Below are 23,895 nucleotides of genomic sequence, written 5' to 3'. Positions count from 1 at the left end.
TCAGGGCTAGCCATTTGGTATTGGAAAGGCAATAGGTGTGTTCTTCCCCGGGGAAGATTATTTCTCTGGCTCTCAGCATTCTATAGTTCTTCGTCTGGGTAGAGGCCGATGGGCTTTTACCCCTTCCAGGTTATACTACAAGTCTTAATTTTGCATTTGTAAAACAGGGATGCTATCATTTGGATCTTGAGTGCCTTCCTAAGGACCACATGTTAAAGTCTTAGTCCCTGGCATGACACAATTGAGAAGTGGCAAATTCTTCAGGATGTGGGGGCATATGGAAGGTCTTGATCACTGGACACTGCCCTTGGAGGGGGACTGTGGGACACTGCTTTCTTCCTCTCTGCCTTTTTCACATGGTCGTGAAGTGGTCACAAATTACTTCTCTTGTGCTATCATCTCTCACCATAACACTCTGCCACTACAGGACCAAAGCAAAGCAGTCAACCAGCGAGGGACTGAAAACTCCCAAACCATAGGCCAAACTAAATGCTTCTTCTTTTTAGTTGATTCATCACAGGGAACAGAACAGAACTCACCAGTGGACTACCTTATCAATACGAGACCAAATTCTACAAATGTTAGATATGAGATCTCTTGGCCTTGACTGCTCAAATCCCAGCTCCAGTCCACACTGACTCCGTAAGTCATTCAGTCCTTCTGTGTCTCAATATCCTCACCAGCAAGTGGCGAGAATAGTAAGAGTACCCCCTCTACAGAACCATGATGAAGACATGATGCTAGTGTGCAAAGCGCCCGGAAGAGTAACTGGTTCATAGTAAGAACCCTGTGCTAATTGAGACTTAGCTGACATTTGCAGTGCACCTGGTGCTGACTTAAGCACTTCACATGTATGGGTTCAGCAGGCCAGGCACTGCTGTTAGTCTTGTGTAAAAGAATGAAGTGCCAAGAATATTAATCCAAGTAAGAGACCAAGTGGCCGAGCTGGGACCTTCAGGGCCTGGCTCATGACTACCACAGTTCACTATTCAACGCAAGATCTGAGTGAGGCACAGGGTCTTACCCTCACGGTGACCAGAATGCCCTCCCTTGCCTGCCTTGCTTACGCGGAAGAGTTTGGCAACAGTCATCAGAAAGGTAGCACATTCACCAGAAGTCACAGCAACAAAACTCTGTCTCGCTCACAGAATGGCTCTGGGAAAGACTGCCTTCTTTATCAAAGTTTAAAAGGTCTTCCTTCCTGGAAATGTCCTGGGTTTCATACCAATTCTTTACATATCTGGCCACATTTTAAGGCAACTAACTGGAAATATTCACACCAATAAATAATGTGACTCTAGCAAAGGTGAAGAAGTGTTGTCACTATGGAAACCACCCCTGAATAAAGGGCCTGATGCTGAGGAAAGGTTTCCCAGTGAGGACAGAGATCTGGGTTTGGGGAAATGAGTGTTTCCTACACGGAATAGAGCTGCGTACATGGCTAGCTTGCTATGTTAAGCAAACTGACCCAAGAGCTGAACGAAGGGACTTCCCACAGCCCAGTTGTCCGGTCACCTTCAACCGTGCAGAAACGTAACCTAACAACACGAAGGCGCCTCAGAGCAACGCGGGCAGGCGTCGTGCTTTGCCATCTCATTCCTGGGACTTTTGGGGGAAAATGAGAAGACTTAAAATGTTCAAGGGGATGTGAGTCTTAATTTTGATTTTAAAAGGATTGAAAAACATTTACTCAGAATCTTCAAGAAGCCAGGGGTATTCACTCTGGAGCTGCTTATGTTTGGTTCAGATGTGAGTCCGTGGTTGCCTGCGCCACGCTCAGCAACTCGGCTCTAAATAGCTGTGTGAATATTTGCTTTACAGTGCTTCTGCTGTGTCTACCCTTCAAGAAACTTCAGCAAAGGAAGGGTGTTTCCCTTCTTCATCTTTTTTCCTCAGGACACAACAGATGTTCAATAAGCATGCCTGGGAACTTAGGTTATAACTCCATCCAGGCCTTCGTATGGAAACAAATAAAACGCCTTTACAAGCCTTTTACATTCAATTACTTTGTGTCTATGTGTGTGTGCACACGTGCACGCATGTTTATATGTGGTAAAGAGAGGAGAGCTTGAGCGAGTCGGCTCTGCGAACAGAGCTCAAGTTATCAGGACGGCAGCCAAGGGTCTTTTCCTGCTGAGCTGTCTTACTGGCCCAGAAAATGCTTTCTGTAGAGGCCTTTCAATACTCGTTAGACTCTTGACACTCTGCAAATAGAGACCTCAAGGCTTCTGGAGGTCACATAACTAGCCCATGATCACTAAGCAGGAAGCCAGCAGTCCAGTTCCAAGGCCTGTCATCTTGGCTTCTTTTGGACTATTCCATCCCATTCCACTGCATCCTTTTGAACTGTGTCTTAGTTCAGACAAGGCTTTCCAAAGCCTTTGGCAAAACCAATTTAGAAACCGTGTACAGCTGCCTACCATGCCCGAGGCCCTCTGCTAGGTCCTCAGTACCATGAAACAACAAAACAAACTGCCTACATCTAGGTTGCAACACTGTATTTGCTTTGTGGTTTTAGTGGATTGAGTAGTTTTGTTCCTTTTAAAGTGTGTGTGCACGCGTGCGTGCGTGCGTGCGTGCGTGCGTGTGTGTGTGTGTGTGTGTATGTGTGTGTGCGCACGCTCTGATGAGTCTGTGTATATGTGTTTACATGTGGAGGCCATAAGTAGATGTTGGATGTCTTCTTCAATTACCCTTAGGTTTTTAGAGAGGATCTCTCAGTGAACCAGGAGCTCACTAACTGGCTAGACTGGCTAGCCAGCAAGCCCCAGGGATACATTCTGCCTCGCTTACACTAGAGTCGCAAGGGAATGTCACCATGCCTGGCTTCTTCTGTGGATGCCAGGGATCTGAACTAAAGTCCTTTTGCTTGTGTGGCAAGCACATTACCATGTGAACCATCTCCTCAGGCCCTAAAATATTTTTTTTAATGAAAAAAGTTCATTAACTTCTTGTCATACTAGGGATCAAAGCCAAGACCCTGCACATGCTACATAAGCATTTCACGACTGGCCTACAGCCCATCCCCCACCCCAACCCAAAGCGTGCTTCTTTTCAAGAGTACTTCAAAGCTGAGTCTGTGGCCCACACCTGTGATCCTGGCACTTGGGAGGCAGGAGGGTTGCGACTTTGAGTTTAGCTTAGGCTACACAGTGAGACTCTATCTCAAAAAATAAGAAGAAAAAGAGGTTCAGAATCAACACCCTTCCCCTCTCATATGTTAAGAAAATAATTTACCCTTCCTCTGGCAGAGAGGGCTGCAAAGTCCTACATTCCTTGGGTGTGAACGCCACATGCAAGTCGTCATCGGTGAGGTCCCCCAGCTCCTGGGCCAGCTCCGCATCCAAGCTGTTTAAGTGTGTCATCACAAGTCCTTCAAAGTCCACCGGCTCCACGGGCTCATAAAGCTGAGGCTGGAGGGAGAGGGAGAGAAGAGGGCCGTTCCCACCAGGCTTCCTTGGTGGAGTGCACAGACACACAGGCACGCAGTAGTGGATGGAGCGCACAGCCCTGCCCGCCCCTTCCACTCAGAGGTTCACTTTTAGCCTAAATGCTGGGGAAGCTGTCAAACTGCAGCGGTGACAGGAGAGGGAAGAAAAGGCAGTAGCGGAGTCAAGTCACAACACGATGAGTAATTAAAATCACACCCTAAGGCAGAATTTTTCTCCGCTTAATTGCAGCCCGATGAGGAATCCTGAGGAGATCCAAAATGAGATCACGGGCTTGAAGGAATTTTTGTAATTTCTCCTGCAAAAGCTCTCTGAGGCCATGTTTTGTTTACCCAAACACAGGGAAAACGAGAAAGCAGGCAATTTTCCAGAAACTCGGGCACACACTCCTCTGGCTGTGTGCTCAGACACAGTGTTTCCCTTGGCCCTAGAAGGGAAACGTCTATAGACTGCTCAAAGCCAGTACTTTAGACACAATCCCGGCTGACAGGGAGCCAGGCTTGCGGCTAAAGCCCTCTAGGGCTGAGACTTCCAAACACTACTGCTTGGGAAGAAACTCACTGGACCGAAGCTGGGTAAGCAAACCGTGAGTGTCTGCTGAGGAGAGCTCTCCTGTCTCTGTTTCATCCTCCCACGGAGGGTGACAGGGAATACAAGAGAAGACAGAAACTCGGGGTAACTGAAACAATGCTGCTCTTTAATTGAAAGTATCAAGAATTGGCAACATTTTACCAGTCCCCTATGGCATGCAAAGATCCAGGAGCCACTGCCTGAAGGCAGAGAGGGACACTTAGATCAAGGAGATTGGCACAAGAATAACATTAGTCACAGAGCAGAGGCTGCAGCTGTCTGAAGGGGTTCTATACGGAAGACTGTGTGGAGTTGCCAGCCAGGGAACACTGCTCTCCTTTACCTCCAGAGCATCACAGAACAAAAGCTCCAGATTCCTCACTTGTGCTAAGGGAGGGCAGGCCTGACCAAACTGGTTTTTCATCCCCTTGAGTCTACATACCAGCAGGCTTTGAGCTGGGGTGGAAGAACAGCAGCTGCTGAAGAGGCAAAGGGCAAAAAAGTTTCCAGCATGTAACCATGGCTTTCATCTTTCCCACCTTTCCCTTTTTGTTGTCCCTCCCACCTCTACTGTCCTGGTAGTAACAGAGACAGGAATAACTTACACCGGAGAGAGAAGATAGAGCTGCCTTTGGTGGCTATTCTAAGCTGTCAACTTGACTACATCTGGAACCAGCTAAAACCCAAGGAGCTGTGTATACCTGTGAGGGGGTTTTCCTTGATTGGTTCATTTGAGACAGGAAGATACACCCTAAATCCAGATCCTTTGGTGTGATATGACCCACCCTAAATCTGGGCCACACCTTGTAATGGCAGCCCACATAAAAGGACATGGAAGAAGGAAGCGCTTCCTTTTTAACCTGCTTGCTCTCCAGCAAGTTCATCTGTCCTGAGGCCGAGGCATTCCTCTGCTGGTATTAGAACCTACTTCGTTGGTATCCCAAAGACCAGCAGAGAGGCCAACCTTGTGGGCTGAACAACTGCTGGATTCTTGGCCTTTCTGTCCAAACACAGTCATTGCTCACTGTCAGCAGGATGAAATGGAGCCAGGGAGGGGCTTATGGGATGGAGCTTAGTAGCTGCAAGCAAACAGCTCCCCTTGATCATCAGTTGGCAAGAAGGCAGGAAGGTCTCCCCTGGTTCTGACCTGAAGTCAGCTGAGGAAGGGACCACAGTATTCATGAGGGGCCTTTCCGAATCAGTCTCACTAGAACCCATGGAAATACAGTGGGTTAGTTATCCTCCTTTTCAGATGATGTGATAATTTGCCATTGATGACAAGGCTAGGAAGTAGCATGTTTGGAATTCAAATATAGTCAGGCTTGTATTCTTTTTTTTTTTTTTTTTTTTTTTTTTTTTTTTTTTTTCGAGACAGGGTTTCTCTGTGGCTTTGGAGCCTGTCCTGGAACTAGCTCTGTAGACCAGGCTGGTCTCGAACTCACAGAGATCCGCCTGCCTCTGCCTCCCGAGTGCAGGCTTGTATTCTTAACAACTATAATCTCGATTGTTTTCTCTTATAGGCCTTCCAAAGAACCAGTATTTTGTAAGATAACTAAAATATAAGAGAAATAATTAAGTATGCATCAGAACAGGTTAAAAAAATAACATTTACAACAACCTATAAATTCTGCTCATAACTTCTCGTGGGACTGAATGCTCAGAAGTATATTATGAGCAACTCAAGCACTGGTACTAAAATGCACTTAAAAATCATTGTGAAACATAGTTGAACCTGGCGAATGAGTACCGAGCACTGGAAAGTCCAAGTCTCGAAGCAAAACATATCTGCGTAAAACTGTCAGAGAGAAAAGATTCCAGTCCGGCTAAAATAAAACACTTGCCATGCTCCTGAAACTCGAAGCTATGAAAGGTGAAAACTCAGTACCTGTGATAGGACAGATGGTCCAAAGATCAGGAGCAGACAATGGTCTACCCCATCATCTGGCAATTACTCAGACAGAGGTCCTGGCAGACCACCCCACCCAAAATGGCATCTCATCTGGACCATTATTCCCTTTGCTTGTTTCATTCTTCATGACCACGCCTGCCCTCATCACAGCTGACAGTCACTTATTTGTTTACACCCACCTCCTATTCTAAAACGCTCCACAAGAACAAACAGTGGGTTCTTTGCTGCATTAATGAGTACTATCCATAGCTCTTGGAGACGTTCTTGGTACAGAGAAAAACCCAAAAAACATTTGCTCAATGAATGAAAAATACAGTCACCACTCGACATTTAGCAAACAAAGCTAAAGGCAGAAAGTTTCCTCTCCTTTCAGTGATTTCAAAGTATTTTGTGACCTACAAGAAGCTTGCTTTCCTGCCACCCCCAACGGAAATCTTCCACTGATGCCACTGTAGATGTGGAGGTGGCACTATGACCATCAATCTGTTTTTTAATAAATCAAATGTGTGTGTGCATATGGCACAAGTTGGCGTACAAACATGTGAAGGCCAGAGACCAGCCTGAGGTTTTCCCCAGGAGTCAGTGGCCTTGTTTTTGGATGCAGGAGCTCTCTCTGGGACACAGGGCCATTAGAGGATGCTGGTTAGCCAGTGAGCCCTGGGAATGCTCCTGTCCTCTACCTTCCTAGCGCCGGGGTTATAAGTAGGTGCCACCACACCTAGCTTTTTATGTGGGTTCTGGGGATTAAAGTCGGGTCCTCATGCTTGAGTGTTAAGCACGGCTCACACCGGGCCATCTCCCTGGCCTGTTCTGATCCCTGTTTACAGCGACCATAACAAAGTGCCGGCTCTGCATGCAGAATGCTTGTGTCTTATCCTCTACCGTGAATGCGCGTGGAAGCTACACGGGAGCACTTCATTTTCCATCACGTCCCTCCAGGACAATCAACAACACAGAACAGCTAACTCTGGAAAAAAATTAAGTGACAAAGATCAACAGAATCAGAGGCACAAAGGAGGTTCAGAGTGAAGAAGTCAGAGCTCAAGCCATGCTTAGCTGGCAAAGAAAAAGGGTGCTGTGTTTCACAGAAACCAATGTGCACACAGGAAAGAATGCGTCTCAGGCATGAGACTTGTTAAAAACATGAATGTTAAACGTACAAACAAGTCCTGTAGCCATGGTGCTCAGGTGCTCAGGTGCATGCCCAGGGTGTGGCTTTTTACACCCTTGACTTCACGCAGAGCTATCAACTGTCATTTCACTTTAGACTTTTCTATTATTGTTTTTAGAAATAATATATTTTTTTCTCCATAAAAATGTACTCAATATTAATCACCACACAGGTCACAGATCCAAAACCTCTCTTCTATGCACCTATTATACCTTCTACGTTTAATAACCAGAGAAAAGGTTTAACATTTTACAGTTTTAATGCAAGCATCAGGTGTAGAGTTGTTTGCTTATGTAGATGGTTGGCACCAGATCTCTGGTTAACCTGCTCCCCCGACAGTGGCAGCAGAGAATGCCAAAGCTGGTGGGCATCTTGGGCCAGAACATGGGATGGCCAGAGGCCATCTCTCTAGCTCTGTCCTCAAAGGCAGACCCAACCCACCACTGTGTCTGGGAATCGCATTGTAAATGATAGCTCTCCTTCATATTAAAACATGTAAGACGGAAAAGAAGTTTACTGGGCTGGAGAGATGGCTCTGTGGGAGAAGCAGCTTGCCCTCAAGCCAGATGACTTAAGTTCAACCCCCAGGATCCAGGAGGAGAGGACTAGCTCTTACAGGTTGAACTCTGACCTCCACTGGCATGCCGAAACACACATGTGCACGTGCACACACAAAACTGGTGTAATCTTTTAAAAAGTAGTTTATCTATTTTGAAAATATTTGTAGGCACAATCATCACGGCAGGCATTTACAGCTAGCATTAAAACCAAAAACTGAATGAAACAAAAGGCGACAATACAATGTACTGCTTCCCACTCATTTATCAGATCCATGACAGGGAGCTGGGTTTTGTGCGGATTACCTACAGGTGTATCATGTGGTCCTTGCTTACCGCACACCTACAACTCAGAGCATGCAGGGCAACAAAAGAAACCACCCCTGTACATGCCCTTTGCTATTTGGACGATGCCCGGCTCCCCTGAGAATCTTTACATGACTCTCAACCTGTGTGTTTGGAGACCTGTCAACATTCTGAGCATCGTTAAAATATTGTCAGTTGTTATCCTTTGGAATTCTGACTTAGCTGTTTTCAAGGCGGAGGGGGGAGGGGGCTAGAAGTATAAAGAAAAACTGGGTGTTTCTGATGGACAGTAAGGGCCGAGGACCCATCTCCTGGGTCTGCTCAGCTCCTCCAGCAGCTTTTGCCTTTATAGGGCTTTCTTCTGAATGTCCATCACATTTAAAGCCAGTGTGGTCCTCTGGATAACTTGTCTTCTCAAATAGATCACAAAACCTCACAGAGCTGGGATCATCCCCTATTTACCTTTTAGTAATAGACAGGATCTCTATAATGCCAAATACCTAAAGCAACAATACTACCCACTATTTACACAGGCTCCACTATGGAACTCTACGTTGATACTATGGAAGTAACATAAGCCGCCAATTTTGTAGAAAAAGGAGCTAAAATCTTCAGAGAGGTTAAGTGGCTTGTCCCAAGTTAGACAGCCAATAAGTGACAACCACCTTTTACCTTGGGCTCATCTGAACCCAAACTCTTTACTCTTGTCAACAGCAATGACTGGGCTTCAACTCAATATACTCCTTCGCCAATCATTTGTAACAACATATGAGGTTATGAAAATGATCATATTACTAAAAGCAAAAGAAACGGTCAAACTGCACTTGGTCTTTTTTAATTAGCCAAAACGATGCGCAAGCAGTCTAGAATTCAGCCCCTGATTTTAATATATATTCTAAAGCTCCATCAGCTTGAGTGATAAGTCACTCATGACTCTTATATTCCACTATTTATCTCGGAAAAGAAATGTTCTCTAGGTAAAGAAAAATCACCCCGTAGCCTGGTGATTTCTCCTGGGAGCCTTGTCTGAGAAGACGGCTGCAGGGGAGGCACAGTCCCACTGTCCCACACTACCACACGAGAGCAGATGATGCCAGGGAGCTGGCGTTTTCTAAAACAGGGCACAGATTTGAGAAGGTAGATCAGGCATCTGGACTTCCACAGACAGAAGAAACAGGACAAGCCAGAGCCAGGGGAAAGGACTGAGGAAACCACATTGTAACAAGCGGGAAGAACATGTGAGGAACAGCTATATACAAACAGGACTAGGGTTGAATGACAGCCATCAGAGGAAAGGTGCTGGTAACATTTTAACCTTTTGCCTGCTTCCTTCATACCTTCTGTGGAATACAGGCAGCTAAGCCACATGCTAATTTGACTTCCCAGCTATTGAAGTAACTCATCAAAATGCACTTTTGTCAAAGCCTTCTAAGGAGACAGCCAATTACTGAAAGACACTTGCATACATGACATTGTTTTCCTATGTAACTTTCCATTTCACAAGGATGTCTCCCGCCATAATGCAAGGCTATGGTGTCACGACAAAGACTGATTACGAGACAAGGGGTTAAACCTGCTAACTTCCTTAAAAACCTCTCCGCTGTGTCAACACTGTTCCCCCCAGCAGCTGCTACAGAGAGCTCTAGCCTTAATATTTTTAAAAAGCAATCACCAAAGCTCCCCACATTGTTTAAAATTTAAAAGCACATCCAATCACTTTTCAACAAAATTTTTTGCACACTTTGAAATACAACGTTCGTCAGAAACCACCCAGTTAAGCATATATGTAACACATCCTGGTTTATTTACTCCAAGAACACAGGCACCACACACTTGGCTGTGGTTCTGCCGTAACCTGAAGTTCTGAAGCCGACAGGAAAAGATGAATAAAAAGGGTGGCCTAGCAAGGCTCCAAAGTCATACACAGGGTTTTCAAAAAGCTGGCACCACAGGTAAGCTCTCACAGTGCAGGTGCTATATATTCGTTAGTACTGTTTCATTAATGACACAATGCATAAACTATATCCTTCTGAAATAATCACAGATCACGTCAGTAAACATACCTGCAGACACACAGTTAACGCGGCGGGGAAACTGTTACAGGCGACAAAATGGCGGATACAGGAAACAGGGGAAGCTTACAAAATTTCTAAGAGCAGAAGTGGTTTTGAAGTAATAACTAGAAACAGAAAATAACCTAACCTTCTCAAGATAACCACTAGATCAGCCAGAGAGTGTGGCTGTGGGCTGTGCCGTGTGAGGAAGTGAAGGTAGAGCCGGCTCAGCTCCCTCAAAGGAAGTGGCACCCACTTCTGGGTTGCAAACAGCCTCAGTTAAGACAGTTTTGCCTCACCCGACACACAGCTGGCCTCCGGTCCATAAATAATATGGTACCCACATGCACTCACCAGTTGGCACCTTGAAAGGAGAATATACTATGTTTTAAAACGAAAGGTTTGTTCTCCGTGTGATAGATTTCACTGGAGTGAGGTTCCAGGCAAGGCCAACTACAACCACAGCAAGGAACAGTGACTGCCTGGGATGGGATCCAGAGGATACAAAAGAAGGGGGTGGCACTCTAGACCTTGACTGAATAGAAGTTAAATAACTAATAAAATTCCCAGATTTACTAAACCATAATGCTGAAATTGATCAATTTCACAGTATGTAAATTTCACTTCCAAGAAAACTATTTCAAAGAAAGAGTTGTAAATTGAACTTTTGAGATTTGTCAATTAAAAATTTCCAACCAAAGCATGCTAAAAATAATGGTCAATGTCTAGGCTCCCCCCTTCCCAAATATGAGCTATAATTGGAATGGGTTTGAGTAGCCTGAAAGTCCCCTAAACAGAGAACATCAGAACCAGTCTTGGGCTGTCTTGTTCTACACACATCCTGTCTGACAGAGGAGATGTTTGATGTCTAAAGGCAGGCAGAGTCACGACGTGGTGAGCAGAGAATGCTAGGTGCAAAATGAGCTAAGGCTAGGTGGGGAGCAGCTTAGATGCTGGGCACTTCTGTCCCTGACCACTGGCCGAGCAAACCTGGAACACATACTTACTAGCTGCAGGGAGGGAAAACCGGATGTACTTATGCTCTGACGATGGCACTGTCCGAGGTTGGGTGGGAGTGTAAACTGCTTTCTGATTTCCGACGATGAATACCTTGAATTAAAATAGAGAAATCTAAATTATTATTTTAAAAAAAATAACACTGCAAAAGTTACAGTGCTCTCGTTGGTTGAGTGCTGAGCAGAAGAGACTGAAGTGTATTCAGAGGTCGGTTAGTGGAGACTGTGGTTTCTGGGTACCAAATGTACCCTAGAGCAATTCACAGGGGCCAGAACACCTGCAGTCATGGCCGCTAGCCTCTATTTGAAGGCAGAAGGCAGAAAGACCTTGAGGTGCAATATAAATATCCTAAACCTTTGACCCCTGGCTGCCCAGAGGAGCTGCCACAATGAAAGGAGAGCTCCTTTCTGACTCTACTTACCTGCCTTTTTTTTTTTTTTTGGTTTTTCGAGACAGGGTTTCTCTGTGGCTTTGGAGCCTGTCCTGGAACTCCCTTTGTAGACCAGGCTGGCCTCGAACTCACAGAGATCCGCCTGCCTCTGCCTCCCGAGTGCTGGGATTAAAGGCGTGTGCCACCACCGCCTGGCCTTACCTGCCATTTTAACCCTGCCTTCCATGCAGGCAGCTGAGGCTTTGGCTTGGCTGACACTAAAGCACTAGAGACTGTCACATGAAAATGCCCACTTCCCTGCAGGCACCTTCACAGTGAGACCCAGAATTCCCCAGCATTGAGTTTTTTTTTTTTTCAACAGCTTCCAGGAAAATGACCCAATGACATGGGAGACACTCATTTGCTAGGTTACTGGAACTCACAAATATTTTCTCATCATATCATTTGATGGTGGTTGACTTTTCAAACTAGTTCCCAAATATGTACTCATAGTACAATCAGGTCAAAACACATGAAGCCAGAATCATTAATGGATACCACTAGAAACTAATCAGATTACTAAAGATCAAATAGGCTGTATATTTGAAATATCCTCAGTGTCCAACCAAAGCATATGTAAAATTGAAACACAATGCTTCTATGTACTATGGAGATATAAAAACATAAACAGAACTTACATTTCCACCATGACAATGTATACGGCATCATCATTTGGTTCCCAGCCTTCTGTGTGAAGCATAGAAATGGGCAGGAGATTGCTAGTTGTGGTCATCACTTCTCCTTCCACAAAAGCACCCTGTTAGCTTTCCAAATGGCCCTACTCATCTGTGCACTGCTTGGGCAGAAATACAAACCAAGCAGTAGACAAATAAACCAAGGCAGGCCCATTGGGTTTTTTTCCTGGGATTCAGCATGAGGAAGAAGTAAGTGCCTGGCATACATTCATGCTCCTACTGGCTCTTGTACTAGGGCCTGGGAAAGCATGGAACACCACAGACAGGGGCAGCAGTCGATATGAACTGTGTTCTTAATTTCCTAGAGCACTGTTTTTATTTAATGTTTGAACAGTAAAGAAAAACACTGTGTCAGGAGTGAGTAGTTTATTATATTCTGTGAGTCATCAGAGAAATGTAAAGCAGACCATAATGATATGCCTCTTCACAACCATGGGGATAAATAGAACAGAGCACTAGACTGTCAGTCCCAAGTGTTGCCAGATGATATAGAATCGCACAGACATGTGTTGTTAGTAGGGACATAAATGGTATAGTTCTCTCCAAAACAATCTGGCAGTTCCTCAGGAAGCTTAGCATGTAATTTCTATATATATACCAAAATCCCACCAGTAGCTGTATCTTCATGAGAAATGAAAACAGAAAATTAAACAGAAAATTTAAACATCAATATTCACAACAGCATTATACACAGGAAACACAATAGCTAGTTGGGCCTGGTGGTGTACACCTTTAATTCCAGGACTTGTGAGACAGAGGCAGGTAGATCTCTGAATTTTGGACCAATCTGGTCTATAGAGTGAGTGCCAGGACAGCCAGGAATACAGAGATAAACCCTGTCTCAAACAAACAAACAACCCCCCAGCATTGTTCTTAAGAGTCCAAAGGTGGAAATAACACAAAAGCTCAGTAGCTGAAGGATGCACAAAAGTCATCTATCATAGATGGAATATTATTCAGCAAAGAAAGGAATTAAGTACTGCTACACGGTAGTACACAGGGGAAACCCAACAGCACCATCCTAAGGTGTTGACAGAAGTTTCTGTCCTGCCCAGTCCCACAGCCGTTCAGTCCTAAATAAACACACAGATGTCTACATTTATTATAAACTGGTTGGCTTATTAGCTTAGGCTTTCTTGTAACATGAACGGGGTCTGCTTGTTGGGGTTTCTGTCCTGCTTGGTTCCCCACAGCCGGCAAGCCCCAAAGAAAATCACACAGAGATCTCTATAAGTTATAAAGCTGATTGATCCATTAGCTCAGGCTACTTATTAGCTCTTGTAGCTTATATTAACCCATATTCTGATCTATTTTTGCCATATGGCTCGGTACCTTTTTCATCTGGCAGATCACATCCTGCTTCCTCGGTGATCTGTGCAGGACTGGGAGGAATCAACTTCCTCTTTCCCAGAATTCTCCTGTTCTCATTGCATCATTTCTACTTCCTGTCTGGTTTTCCCGCCTATACTTCCTGCCTGACCAATTAGTGTTTATTTAAAACATGATTGACAGAATACAGTACTTGGGAGGTAGAGGCAGGCAGATCTCTGTGAGTTCAAGGGCAGCCTGCTCTATAGAGTCAGTTCCATTGCAGCCAAAGATACACAGAGAAACTCTTCTCTTAAAACACCAAAAATTAAAAATAAAAATAAAAGAAATAGAGTTTAAAATAAAGCCATGTAAAGGTGGAAAATACACAGAGAATCTGGATACTATATGTTATTGTGTTGTCTTTGAATTATTTGACTGCTGAGGAAGGAACAACAGCTGCTAAAAGACATTCAATTATAAATGCTGCTGGATTAGTCCAATATATATATTTTGAAAATGTCTTGACCTCAAAATTTTTTAGTCAAAAGATATGTTACTTTGGAGAAGAGGTTTTGCTTTTGTTTCCACAGGAAATGAGAGGCTGTGAATTTATTCTGGGTTAAGAAAAATCAGATTTGGTCAAGAAAGACCCCCCCACCCCAGAAAAATCTCCAATAGTAGCAGATGGCCCAAATGATTCAACATTTCAGAGGACCTCTGTTGGAGTTTCCTCTGAGTTCTACATCTAGAATAGCTTCAAGATTGCTGGTTGAGGTAATCAAGCCTCACAGAATATTTCAGTCAGGATTTGATCATAATTCTACATTTTCTTTAGGTTCCCATAAGATTATCAGCACCCCCAATCAGCAGGAAGAAGAAAACCATACCCACATTCCCCAAAAATGAATTATGAATATTTGTCATTGTTTAGAGTGTTGGTTACAAGTTGTTATGGGTAATGGTCAGGGGGAAAAAACTAAACAAAGGATATTAGATTCAGAGTTCTTGTTTGGAACAAAAAAAGTATGGGGGGGGAAGTGCTGTAGGACTATGGTCTTGTACCCTGTAAAGATTTCTTAGTTGTACTGGTTTAATAAAATGCTGACTGGCCAGTAGCCATGCAGGAAGTATAGGTGGGGCGACCAGAACAGGAGAATTCTGAGAAGAGGAAAGGCTCGGTCTGCAGCTGTCATCCAGACACAGAGGAAGCAAGTTGAGAATGCCTCACTGATAAAAGGTACCAAGCCACAGAAAAGAATTATGGGTTAATATGTAAGATTAAAAAGAAAGCCTGAGCTAATAGGTCAACCAGTTTATAATTAATGTAGGCCTCTGTGTATTTCTTTGGGACTGAATGACTATAGGACCGGGTGGGACTCGGCCAATAATAAGGGGATGTAAAATTCCCAGAATAGTGAAATAATAAAATCTACAGACCAGAAAGTAGATTAGTGATTGATAAGGGTGAATGGGATTAGAGAGCAATGGAAAGTTGCCCTGAGCAGAGTTTCTTTTTGAACTGATGAAAATGTTCTAAATTCTGTTGGTAGATCAGTAATTCTGACTATGTTAAGAGTCACTGAACTGTGCACATTACATACATGTGAGGTGCAGGCGCTGTATTTAAATTGTGGCGGATCTAGATAAGAGTTACAAGTGTCAGTACAAAATTAGGGTGAATGCAGAAATAACCTAGTCTAGGGTGACAACTAGGAATGGGGAAGTTTGGGTTTTGTCTCCACATGTTTAGTGAAACTGGTTTTAATCAGAAATTGGAACATCACCAATTAAAAAAAAATCAGATTAGATTGTCCCAAGCCAAAGCTACCTCACATAAATAATAATCTTGCGTGTGCTCAGCACTGTAGGAGCTCAGATAACACACTGGCCATCAATTTACACACTTAGATGCTGCCTGTTGTCACAAGAGAGCCTGGACAAGACAACAGGCCCGGCCCTCATCTGGCCTTTTCAAACCTTCCTGCTGACATTTGTAGATAATACAAACTTTCTCAGAAATGTCTGCCTTCAGTTCCTCCCCAAGACTTCTGCTGTTGTCTCCGAGCTGCCTAGCACTTTTCTCATCAAAGGCATGGTGGTCTTTCTGAAGTGGGAATACTAGACAGCATGTCTCTAGCCCCCATACTCGTGAAGTCATGGCAATAGAATTATAAAGTTATGATCAGTACTGTCTAAAAGTTAAATAAGAAGGGGTAGGGATGTAGTTTTGTGGCAGAGTGCTTACCTAGCATGCTCGAGGCACTGGAATCAATACCCACCCAAATTATCGTGTTTAATGTCCTTGAGACCAAATACAACTGCTTACCAGGAGAGCACACTGCAGAGAATCATCGTTTCCTTTTGTAATCACGTGGCCATGTGGAAGCTGTAGCCTGATGCTGCGTGTGGCATTGGGATTACCCTGACATATGCTGTCTACCAGGGAAAAGATCAAAACCTGGAAGTATAGTTTTTACTGAGCACGCATCACTTCTGCAGCTCTGTAAAGCCCAACAACTGTACGTGGAGTCATCATGAGTCTCTCCGTATGTGTGTATTAGTTACTTTCTGGTGCTGTGATAAAACATGGACCAGAGAGAATGTGTAGAAAGAAAGGGTCCATTTGGCTTACACTCCCATGTCACAGCCCATCACTGAGGTAAACCAGGGCAGGAACCCAAGGAAGCAGCTTGAAGCAGAGATCATGCAAGAACACCACTAATGGTTTTCTCTCCACAGCCTGCTTACTTTGCTTTCTTATATAATCAGAGAACCCCTGTTTGGGCAAGGCACCACCCATCATAGTCTGGGGCCTCCCTCGCCTATATTAACCAAGAAAATGCCCCCACGGAATTGCCCACAGGCCAGTCTTACATAGGAAATTTATCATGTGAGGTTCCTTCTTCCCAGGTCACCCTAGTTTCTGTCAAACTGATGAATAACCATCAACACAGTGTGGAAATATCCCCATGGCCAGCAAGCTTTTCAATAATCACAGCAAGAGAAGTTGGTTGCTACCTTATTTGAATTCTTTTTCTGATATGAAGCTGCTTAAGTTCATGTCTAAAGATTTCCCACATGGGCAAGGCATGTTCCATTGGATTTTAAGAACTTGCAAAACTATCAGCAATTACATTTACTGATTTGAAACTTCAATCCCTAGTGACTGTTCAGTGTCCATCTGTCCAAAGTGGCCCTCACTTCTGGTTGAGCCTAACTTAAAGGACTGTGCCCACACAGCTAAGCTGGAATGAGTGGTTAGCTCTATAGTAATGGTCATACAGGACCATGTTAGTATAGAGGCATTTACCTCTGCCTTGATTCTCAGATCAAATCTGACCTGTCCACGACAGATTTCAGGATTCCAGACTTGTACCATGGAGATAATTCTGTAGTGGGCTGAGTCAACCTCCTCCTAAGGAATTTAAGTGGTTTAGTACTAGACTCTTCTTTGTTTTCCTAGAGTTAACTGGAAGTGAGCCTTGGGATCCGTTTAACATGTCACCCTCATGGGGAGTCAGCGTGGTGATGAGGGACTGGTGGTAGTGGACAGGGAGAGAAGTTCCATGTTTCCCTTCAGATTAGCCATGACCGTAACAGACATTTGGGACCAAGACTCCATAAACTAACTGCAGAACTGAGCGTGCCCAATGCAGTGGCTAGACCATTTGCACCAATCTAGTATTGTGTAGCTGCCTTGACACACCTGCTCTGAATCAACTCTGATGGCACGGTCAGAAAAATGGCAGTTTAAGCCTGCAATCCTGACTGGTTTTTACAACCAGAAAGGCCGAATATTTGCTGAAGCTGCATAAGAAAATGGCTGGCTCACCATTTGCTCATCAAACTCTGATGCAACAACCCAAGCACCAGGTCCTCAGCTGAGGGATGGAGACTGACGATGAGGATGCATTCACGCTCCTAGGAATCCTAATCCAATGGGTGGTGAGAGGTGGGCAGAGGGGCCGTGGGTTAATCACAACATTATAAATCTAATGGGGAAATGTGTATGGTTTCTTGTGAACAGACGACCCGGAGTCATAATTCCGCCCAGGGATGCCTAGGGGATGTCTGAAGAGAGGAGGCGGTTCAACCAGTTTTTGGAATAAAACCATTGGTAGAAGGAACCCAGATGGAGAGGAGCACAGTGTAGTCAGACCACAAGACATCAGGTTTCCTCCTTCCGGCTTCAAGCATTTCTAACCACCCTGCTGAGCCTTCTTGGTGCAGTGTGTATGTAGAAGGATGAAGTAGAGTAGGGCCCCACGGGCACACCGTCCTGAGGAAGGCTGTCTGCAATCTGTCTGGGTTCAAGCACTCATTAGAGGCTGGGCCTTAGCTTTCTTATGTGTGAACAGGAGGAACTGGGCTATGGGATCTCTGGGCTCCTTTCCAGTGCTGACTGCAAACATGGTGAGACTCTCCAAGTAGGACAATCAGGACCACAGCCGCACCAGCAGCTGCACTAGGAAAACGCACGGCCCCAGAGGCTTCTCTCTGACTTCCCCCTCTAAAGGACACTGTTTCACTACATGCAGATATGCCCAGCAGCTGGGGCGGCAGGAAAGATTAGTTTTTATTTTAACTTTAAAAAGAACCATTTTCCCCATCCTTCTCTGACCGAGTACCCAAATAACTCCACCTTTTCTCAAAACTGATTTTAGCTTAAGTAATGCACTCTTCCTAAGGTAACAAGCACTCGGCCCACGGCTCCAAGCCTCCCTCTCTCAGGGAACTTACACTTAGTGTTACGTTCATCCTTTCCCGAAAGCAAGGCTCGGTTTCCATCAACAGTGTCCAAGAGCAATTATGCCATTACTATTGGTACAAATTTTCTATCGTCCTGGACGCAGAGCCTTGTGATTCTGTTTCCCCTCCATCCTGCAAAAGCTCTAACTCTGTCCTCAACAAGACAGACCCTTTACTCATTGCTATTAAAGTGTTGGTCGTGTTAGTATAATTCACTAACCCCTTCATTAGCCCAAATAAATGGAAATACAGTCTGTGCATGAAATAGCTATTCAAGATGCCAGTTATGTTTGTTTTGGTAAAGTTGTAAGGTCTGAGTTATGTACCAAGAAGTTATTTTAAGCCCAGAATCCTGGCTAAAAAAAAAACCACCCAACTTTCCGAAAGCTTTTGGAATGTGGCATTTTATGCAGTATTTTTCTCTATGTGTAATATCTGAATAATGTCATACTTAGTTTTTTTTAATGGCAGAATTTATACTACTAGGCATAAATTATTCTTAGTATTTAGAAATGGTAAGTGCTTAGAAGACCGAAGTAATAACATTAAATGGACATTTTAGAAGACATTTGGCAAGTATGAAACATAAAGAAATTATTCTTATATTGATTAATTTACTGCTTATTGCCCATCTTAAATTCAAAACATTCAACAAAGTTTCATAGTTATAAGGAAGACCTGAAGATGCTCTGTGAGACTTCTAGATGATCATGCAAGATGCTTAGTTGGGAACATACACAGCACTTTCCTTTTACATACTGAGACAACAGAACTTAGAAACAAAACTCCCCGGAATTCAAAATAAGACTGTATCAACACGTTAACTTCAGCCAGCTTTAGATATCCACTTTGCAGTCTATCCCAGAATCCTTTTCTTCCCAGCAGTGGTCCTCAAACTTCAGCATCCCTAAGAGTCAGCTAGAGAGCTGTTCAGCAAGGAAAGCGTCCAGGCTCCTCTCCAGGGATTATGATTCATCTGAGCACAGCTAGAACAGGCATTTTAACATCCGCAGGGTTCAGGTGCCCTACAGCTAAGTGCACTTAGAGAACAGGTAAAGACTGAGGATTCAGTGCCAGCAGAAAGGCTCGCAGAGAAACCTACCTCATCATTAAGTCAACCTCAAATCTCAGGGAACAAGGCATACTTGGTTCTCACTCAGACAGAAGCGTAACTCAAACTCATTTGGTTTTGTGTGCAATTCCTCACCATCCCCAGCAGGGAAAGGTTAGATCTATAATTAAGTAAGGTCAAGTTCCTGAGATGCCCTTAGAGAAACTATGTAAACAAGTTTCTCAAGCACTTTATTATTTTTTTTTTTTGCTTTTAGTTATTTATGTTTTGATGTTTTGACATCTTTTCACTTTCAGCTACAAAGGAATGGGTTTGATTATAGCATTTTAATACATAGATTACTTTCTGATTTTTTTTATATCACACTCCAACATATCAATCCTTTTAAATCGGATTACACAACAGAAAATCTTTATAAAGAACATTAAAGTTTGGTAGGGCTTGGCTATCTTAATTAGTACTGTATAGTTACACATATCACTGAAAACACAGAGTTTGCAAAAGATACAATCTGCCCATGTGTTTAAAATGATTGAACTTTCAAGCCCTTTAGAATTGAAAAAATTTAATGGGGTGGGGGATAGGATGGCAGGGTAGAGGAAATATGAAAACACAATATGAAACCTACTATGGTAGTTTAAATGGACACACTATAATGGCAGAATTAATAACCTAACTAGACATTATATTCTTCCAAATAAATAGGTTACATCTTTTTGAGCTGTTGGTCAGTAGTGTTCCATAGTCTTCCCCCTCCCAAATATTTCAAGTTATATCTTGATTGTCATCTAGAGCTTGACAATAAGACTCTGTTGCTGAAGACACTACATACTTGAGTCATAGCTCATTCGTTCCCTGGCAGCTCAGACGTGAAATAACCACACAGAAACTGTATTAATTAAAACACCGCTTGGCCTATTAGCTTATACATATTTCTGGCTAACTCTTTATATGTGTGTGTGTATAAAATTTATATGATTTATATATATAATTGATTTTTATTAAGCTCTACAGCTTTCTCTGCTCCCCTCCCTAACTCTCTCCTCCCCTTCAGCCCTCTCCCAAGATCCCCATGCTCCCAATTTACTCAGGAGATCTTGCCTTTTTCTACTTCCCATGTATATTAGATCCATGTATGTCTCTCTTAGAGTCCTCATTGTTATCTAGGTTCTCTGGGATTGTGATTTGTAGGCTGATTTTGCCTTATGTTTAAAAACTACTTATGGGTGAGTACATATGATATTTGTCTTTCTGGATCTGGGTTACCTCACTCAATATGATGTTTTCTAGCTCCATCTATTTGCCTACAAGTTTCAAGATGTTGTTATTTTTTCTACTGTGTAGTAGTACTGCACTGTGTAAATGTACCACATTTTCCCTATCCATTCTTCCGTAGAGGGGCATTTAGGTTGTTTCCAGGTTCTGGCTATGACAGACAATGCTCCTATGAACATAATTGAGCACATGTCTTTGTGGCATGGTTGAGCATCCTTTGGATATATACCCAAAAGTGGTATTGCTGGGTCTTGAGGAAGGTTGTTTCCTAATTTTTGAGAAATCGCCACACTGATATCCAAAGGAGCTGTACCAGCTTGCATTCACACCAGCAATGCAGGAGTGTTCCCTTTACCCAACAACCTCTCCAGCATAAGTTATCAGCAGTGTTTTTGAACTTGTTGGCTAACTCTTATATCTTAAATTAACCCATTTCTATTAATCTGTGTTTTACCACACGGCTGTGGCTTACTGGCAAGGTTCCACTGTGGATGGCTACGAGGTTTCTCTCTGACTCTGCCTACTCTCTCTCTATGTATCTCTTACAGCCTGGCTATATTCTCTTAAGCCACTGTCCTAAAGCAGATTCCTTATTAACCAATGACAATAAAACATATTCAGAGCATACATCACCTCCCACATCACCTCTCCTTTTCTGTCTAAATAAAAAGGAAGGCTTTAGCTTTAACATAGCAAGATTACATATAATAAAACAGATATCAAGCAAGAATTACAGTTACAAAGTTTATATCTACTTTATTTCTTACCACAACTAAAGAAAACTATAATTATAACTATCTATTCTTCAACTCCATCAAAGACAACGGAAGGACATAATAGTACCTAAGTTAATAGGAAGTGCATTGTAAGCAACTTCCAAAACTCTAGAATTGACAGAGACATCATGATGCCTGGACAGTCGCCCTAAGTTCTTCTGTAATATTGGAGTATCCTTCTTCAGCCTACAAGCCCATAGTATCTGGCAGACTTTTCCATGAAGCAGGAAATTTCAAAGACAGTTCCACCTATATTGGCAGTTTGTCAGTAACTATCTTCTGTTTTCTGCAGAATGACCCTTACTATTTTGAGAAGCTTTCCTGGACATAAAAGGATTTCAGTTACACAATAGACAGATACAGACATAAAAGACCTCTAAACAAGACACAGTGTGTTTTAAAAATGTACATAGGCTTGGGAGAGAGAAGAAAAAGTGTAAAGAGACAGTAAATGTAATATAAAAGAGTACAGATAGTCATAGATTAAAGGAGTAAAGATAATAAAATAAATATTAAACTGTAGACAAAGTAAGAGAGTAAGAAAAATAAGCCATGTAAAGATGGAATATACACAAAAAGTCTGGATTATGTATACTATTGTGTTGTCTTTGAATTTTTTTGACTGTGAAGGAGCTACATACAGAGAGATATTTCATTGTATGGGCTGCTAAGGTATACCAACTTATATACTTTAAAGGTATCTTGTCTTCAAAATTTGGATTTAAAGACATGTTGCTTTGGAAACGAGATTCTTCTTGTGTTTCCACAGAAAATGAGAACCTATGGAAAACTTCCAGATTAATGTGGTTTGATGGACCAAGATGCCCTGAAAGGTCACTGTGAACACCCCCCAAAAATTACTTCATCTGACAAAAAGCAGTTTGGAGAAAACTACAACCAAATTTCCTAAATTATTGTTTATAAATGTTTGTTTACATTTAAAGGGGGATATGCTGTAGAGGTGAATACTTTGCATTGGTATGGATCTTGGTTTATTGATACAAATTTAAGGTCAATTCTGTTATATGTATATTTCTGCTCTTGATTAAGTTATTGTGTTTGTGCAGCTCATTTAAAACTGTATTGTATAATTAAGAAATACAGGCTAATAGACAGTCATCTATAATAGTCATGCTTGCAGTCATGTTAGTTAGGTTTTCTAGATGTACAGAGACAGACATTTTTCAAACCTTTCAAAGACAGAGTATGGCACTTAAAATGTTTCATTAAGTTAGGACTTTTCATGACAATAAGACACATCTGCTCCTGGCAGCGCCAATCTATCCCGAGAGAATGTTGATCACTGAAGACACTCCACTTGGAGCTTGTTTTCTTCTTGACAATAGAACATAGAGAAATCTACCTGGTACTCAAGTGGAAGCTTCATCCCTACTGGCTTACTATGCACACACAGTGCTGGAAGATGCTGTGCGTACCATCATCACCCTCACCTTAACTATCACTATATAACTGTATCGTATAACTACACACACTATCGCCACTCTCACCCAACCATGAACCCTGGGAACTATAATCTGCCTAGCAACTACAGTACTGCTACTACAATAGTGGCATGAATGCTATGGGAGTTAGCCAATCATTTTAAGAAATTGGATGTAAAGGCTTCTCTATAAAATGAAACCTATTTCTGACAGAATCAATGAGGCCAACTACTTGTGGCTAGATAGGGCATAGGTCTAGAACCTACTATTACTCATTCTAATGGACAGCTGGTAATGCCCTAAAACTATACTCATTGACTATAAGCCCTAGCAGGTTGTACTTCTATATTTATGAGTAAATATGTTTATATATAAACATATATGTATATAACAATAGTGCAAAAAGGCCATGAATTTGAAGCAGAGCAAGGAGGGGTACATGGGAGGGTTTGCAGAAAGAAATGATGTAATTATAATATCAAAATAAAATAAAATTTAAATAAAAAACAAGGAATAATTTTCACTATGAAAATACATGGCAAATACAATGAAACTGAAGCCAGTGAAACCAGAGTGTTGGCCTCCGTGGTCTCCTAACTTCCTCAAACAATGCATCATCAACTGTCGACTTTCTTAACTTGGTTTCTTTCTGCCATCACTATAGCATTTTCTAGAATAAAGCAAAAATGAGTACATAAAAAAATTCTCACCCCTAAATGGGATGACTGCATTGGATTCCTCCCCTCAAGACTCAGCGATCTGTGTGGAAGAGGAGGTAGAAACATCTGAAGAGCCAGAGGTGATGGATGACTTCAAGGAAATTGTGTTTTCCAGACACAACAGGGCAGATGCACATGAGAACTTACAGAGACTGTGACAGCAGGCACAGGACCTTAACAAACGCAAGCCAGGCAAAATCCCAGTATGGAGGAGGGGAGTCCATGAAGTCCACCCCTAGCTAGGAGCTGTTGGCAGTTTTTTTCAGTGAGCAACATCTGATATGTTGTCCATATTCCAAGGAAGGCTCCATACCCAGGAGTAGTCACCCAACACAAACTGGGCGAGAGAGAGAGAGAGAGAGAGAGAGAGAGAGAGAGAGAGAGAGAGAGAGA

The 23,895-nt window shown here is 42.9% G+C and overlaps 1 protein-coding gene across 1 annotated transcript in view; it reads right to left on the bottom strand.

Annotated features, from left to right (window-relative positions):
- Positions 1-23,895, bottom strand: part of Dock8 (dedicator of cytokinesis 8) — a 198,337-nt gene that overhangs the window by 138,766 nt on the left and 35,676 nt on the right. Inside the window, exons 2-3 of the mRNA XM_005352086.3 lie at positions 11,024-11,126; positions 3,238-3,413 (exon numbers count right to left, since the gene is read on the bottom strand). Coding sequence (XP_005352143.2) covers positions 3,238-3,413; positions 11,024-11,126 — 279 coding nt within the window. The remainder of the gene's footprint in view (positions 1-3,237; positions 3,414-11,023; positions 11,127-23,895) is intronic.

This window comes from Microtus ochrogaster, chromosome 8 (assembly GCF_000317375.1).
Source record: "Microtus ochrogaster isolate Prairie Vole_2 chromosome 8, MicOch1.0, whole genome shotgun sequence".
NCBI lineage: Eukaryota > Metazoa > Chordata > Mammalia > Rodentia > Cricetidae > Microtus > Microtus ochrogaster.
Note: the sequence above shows the minus strand (reverse complement) of the source record. Positions and strands in the feature narration are given on the sequence as shown.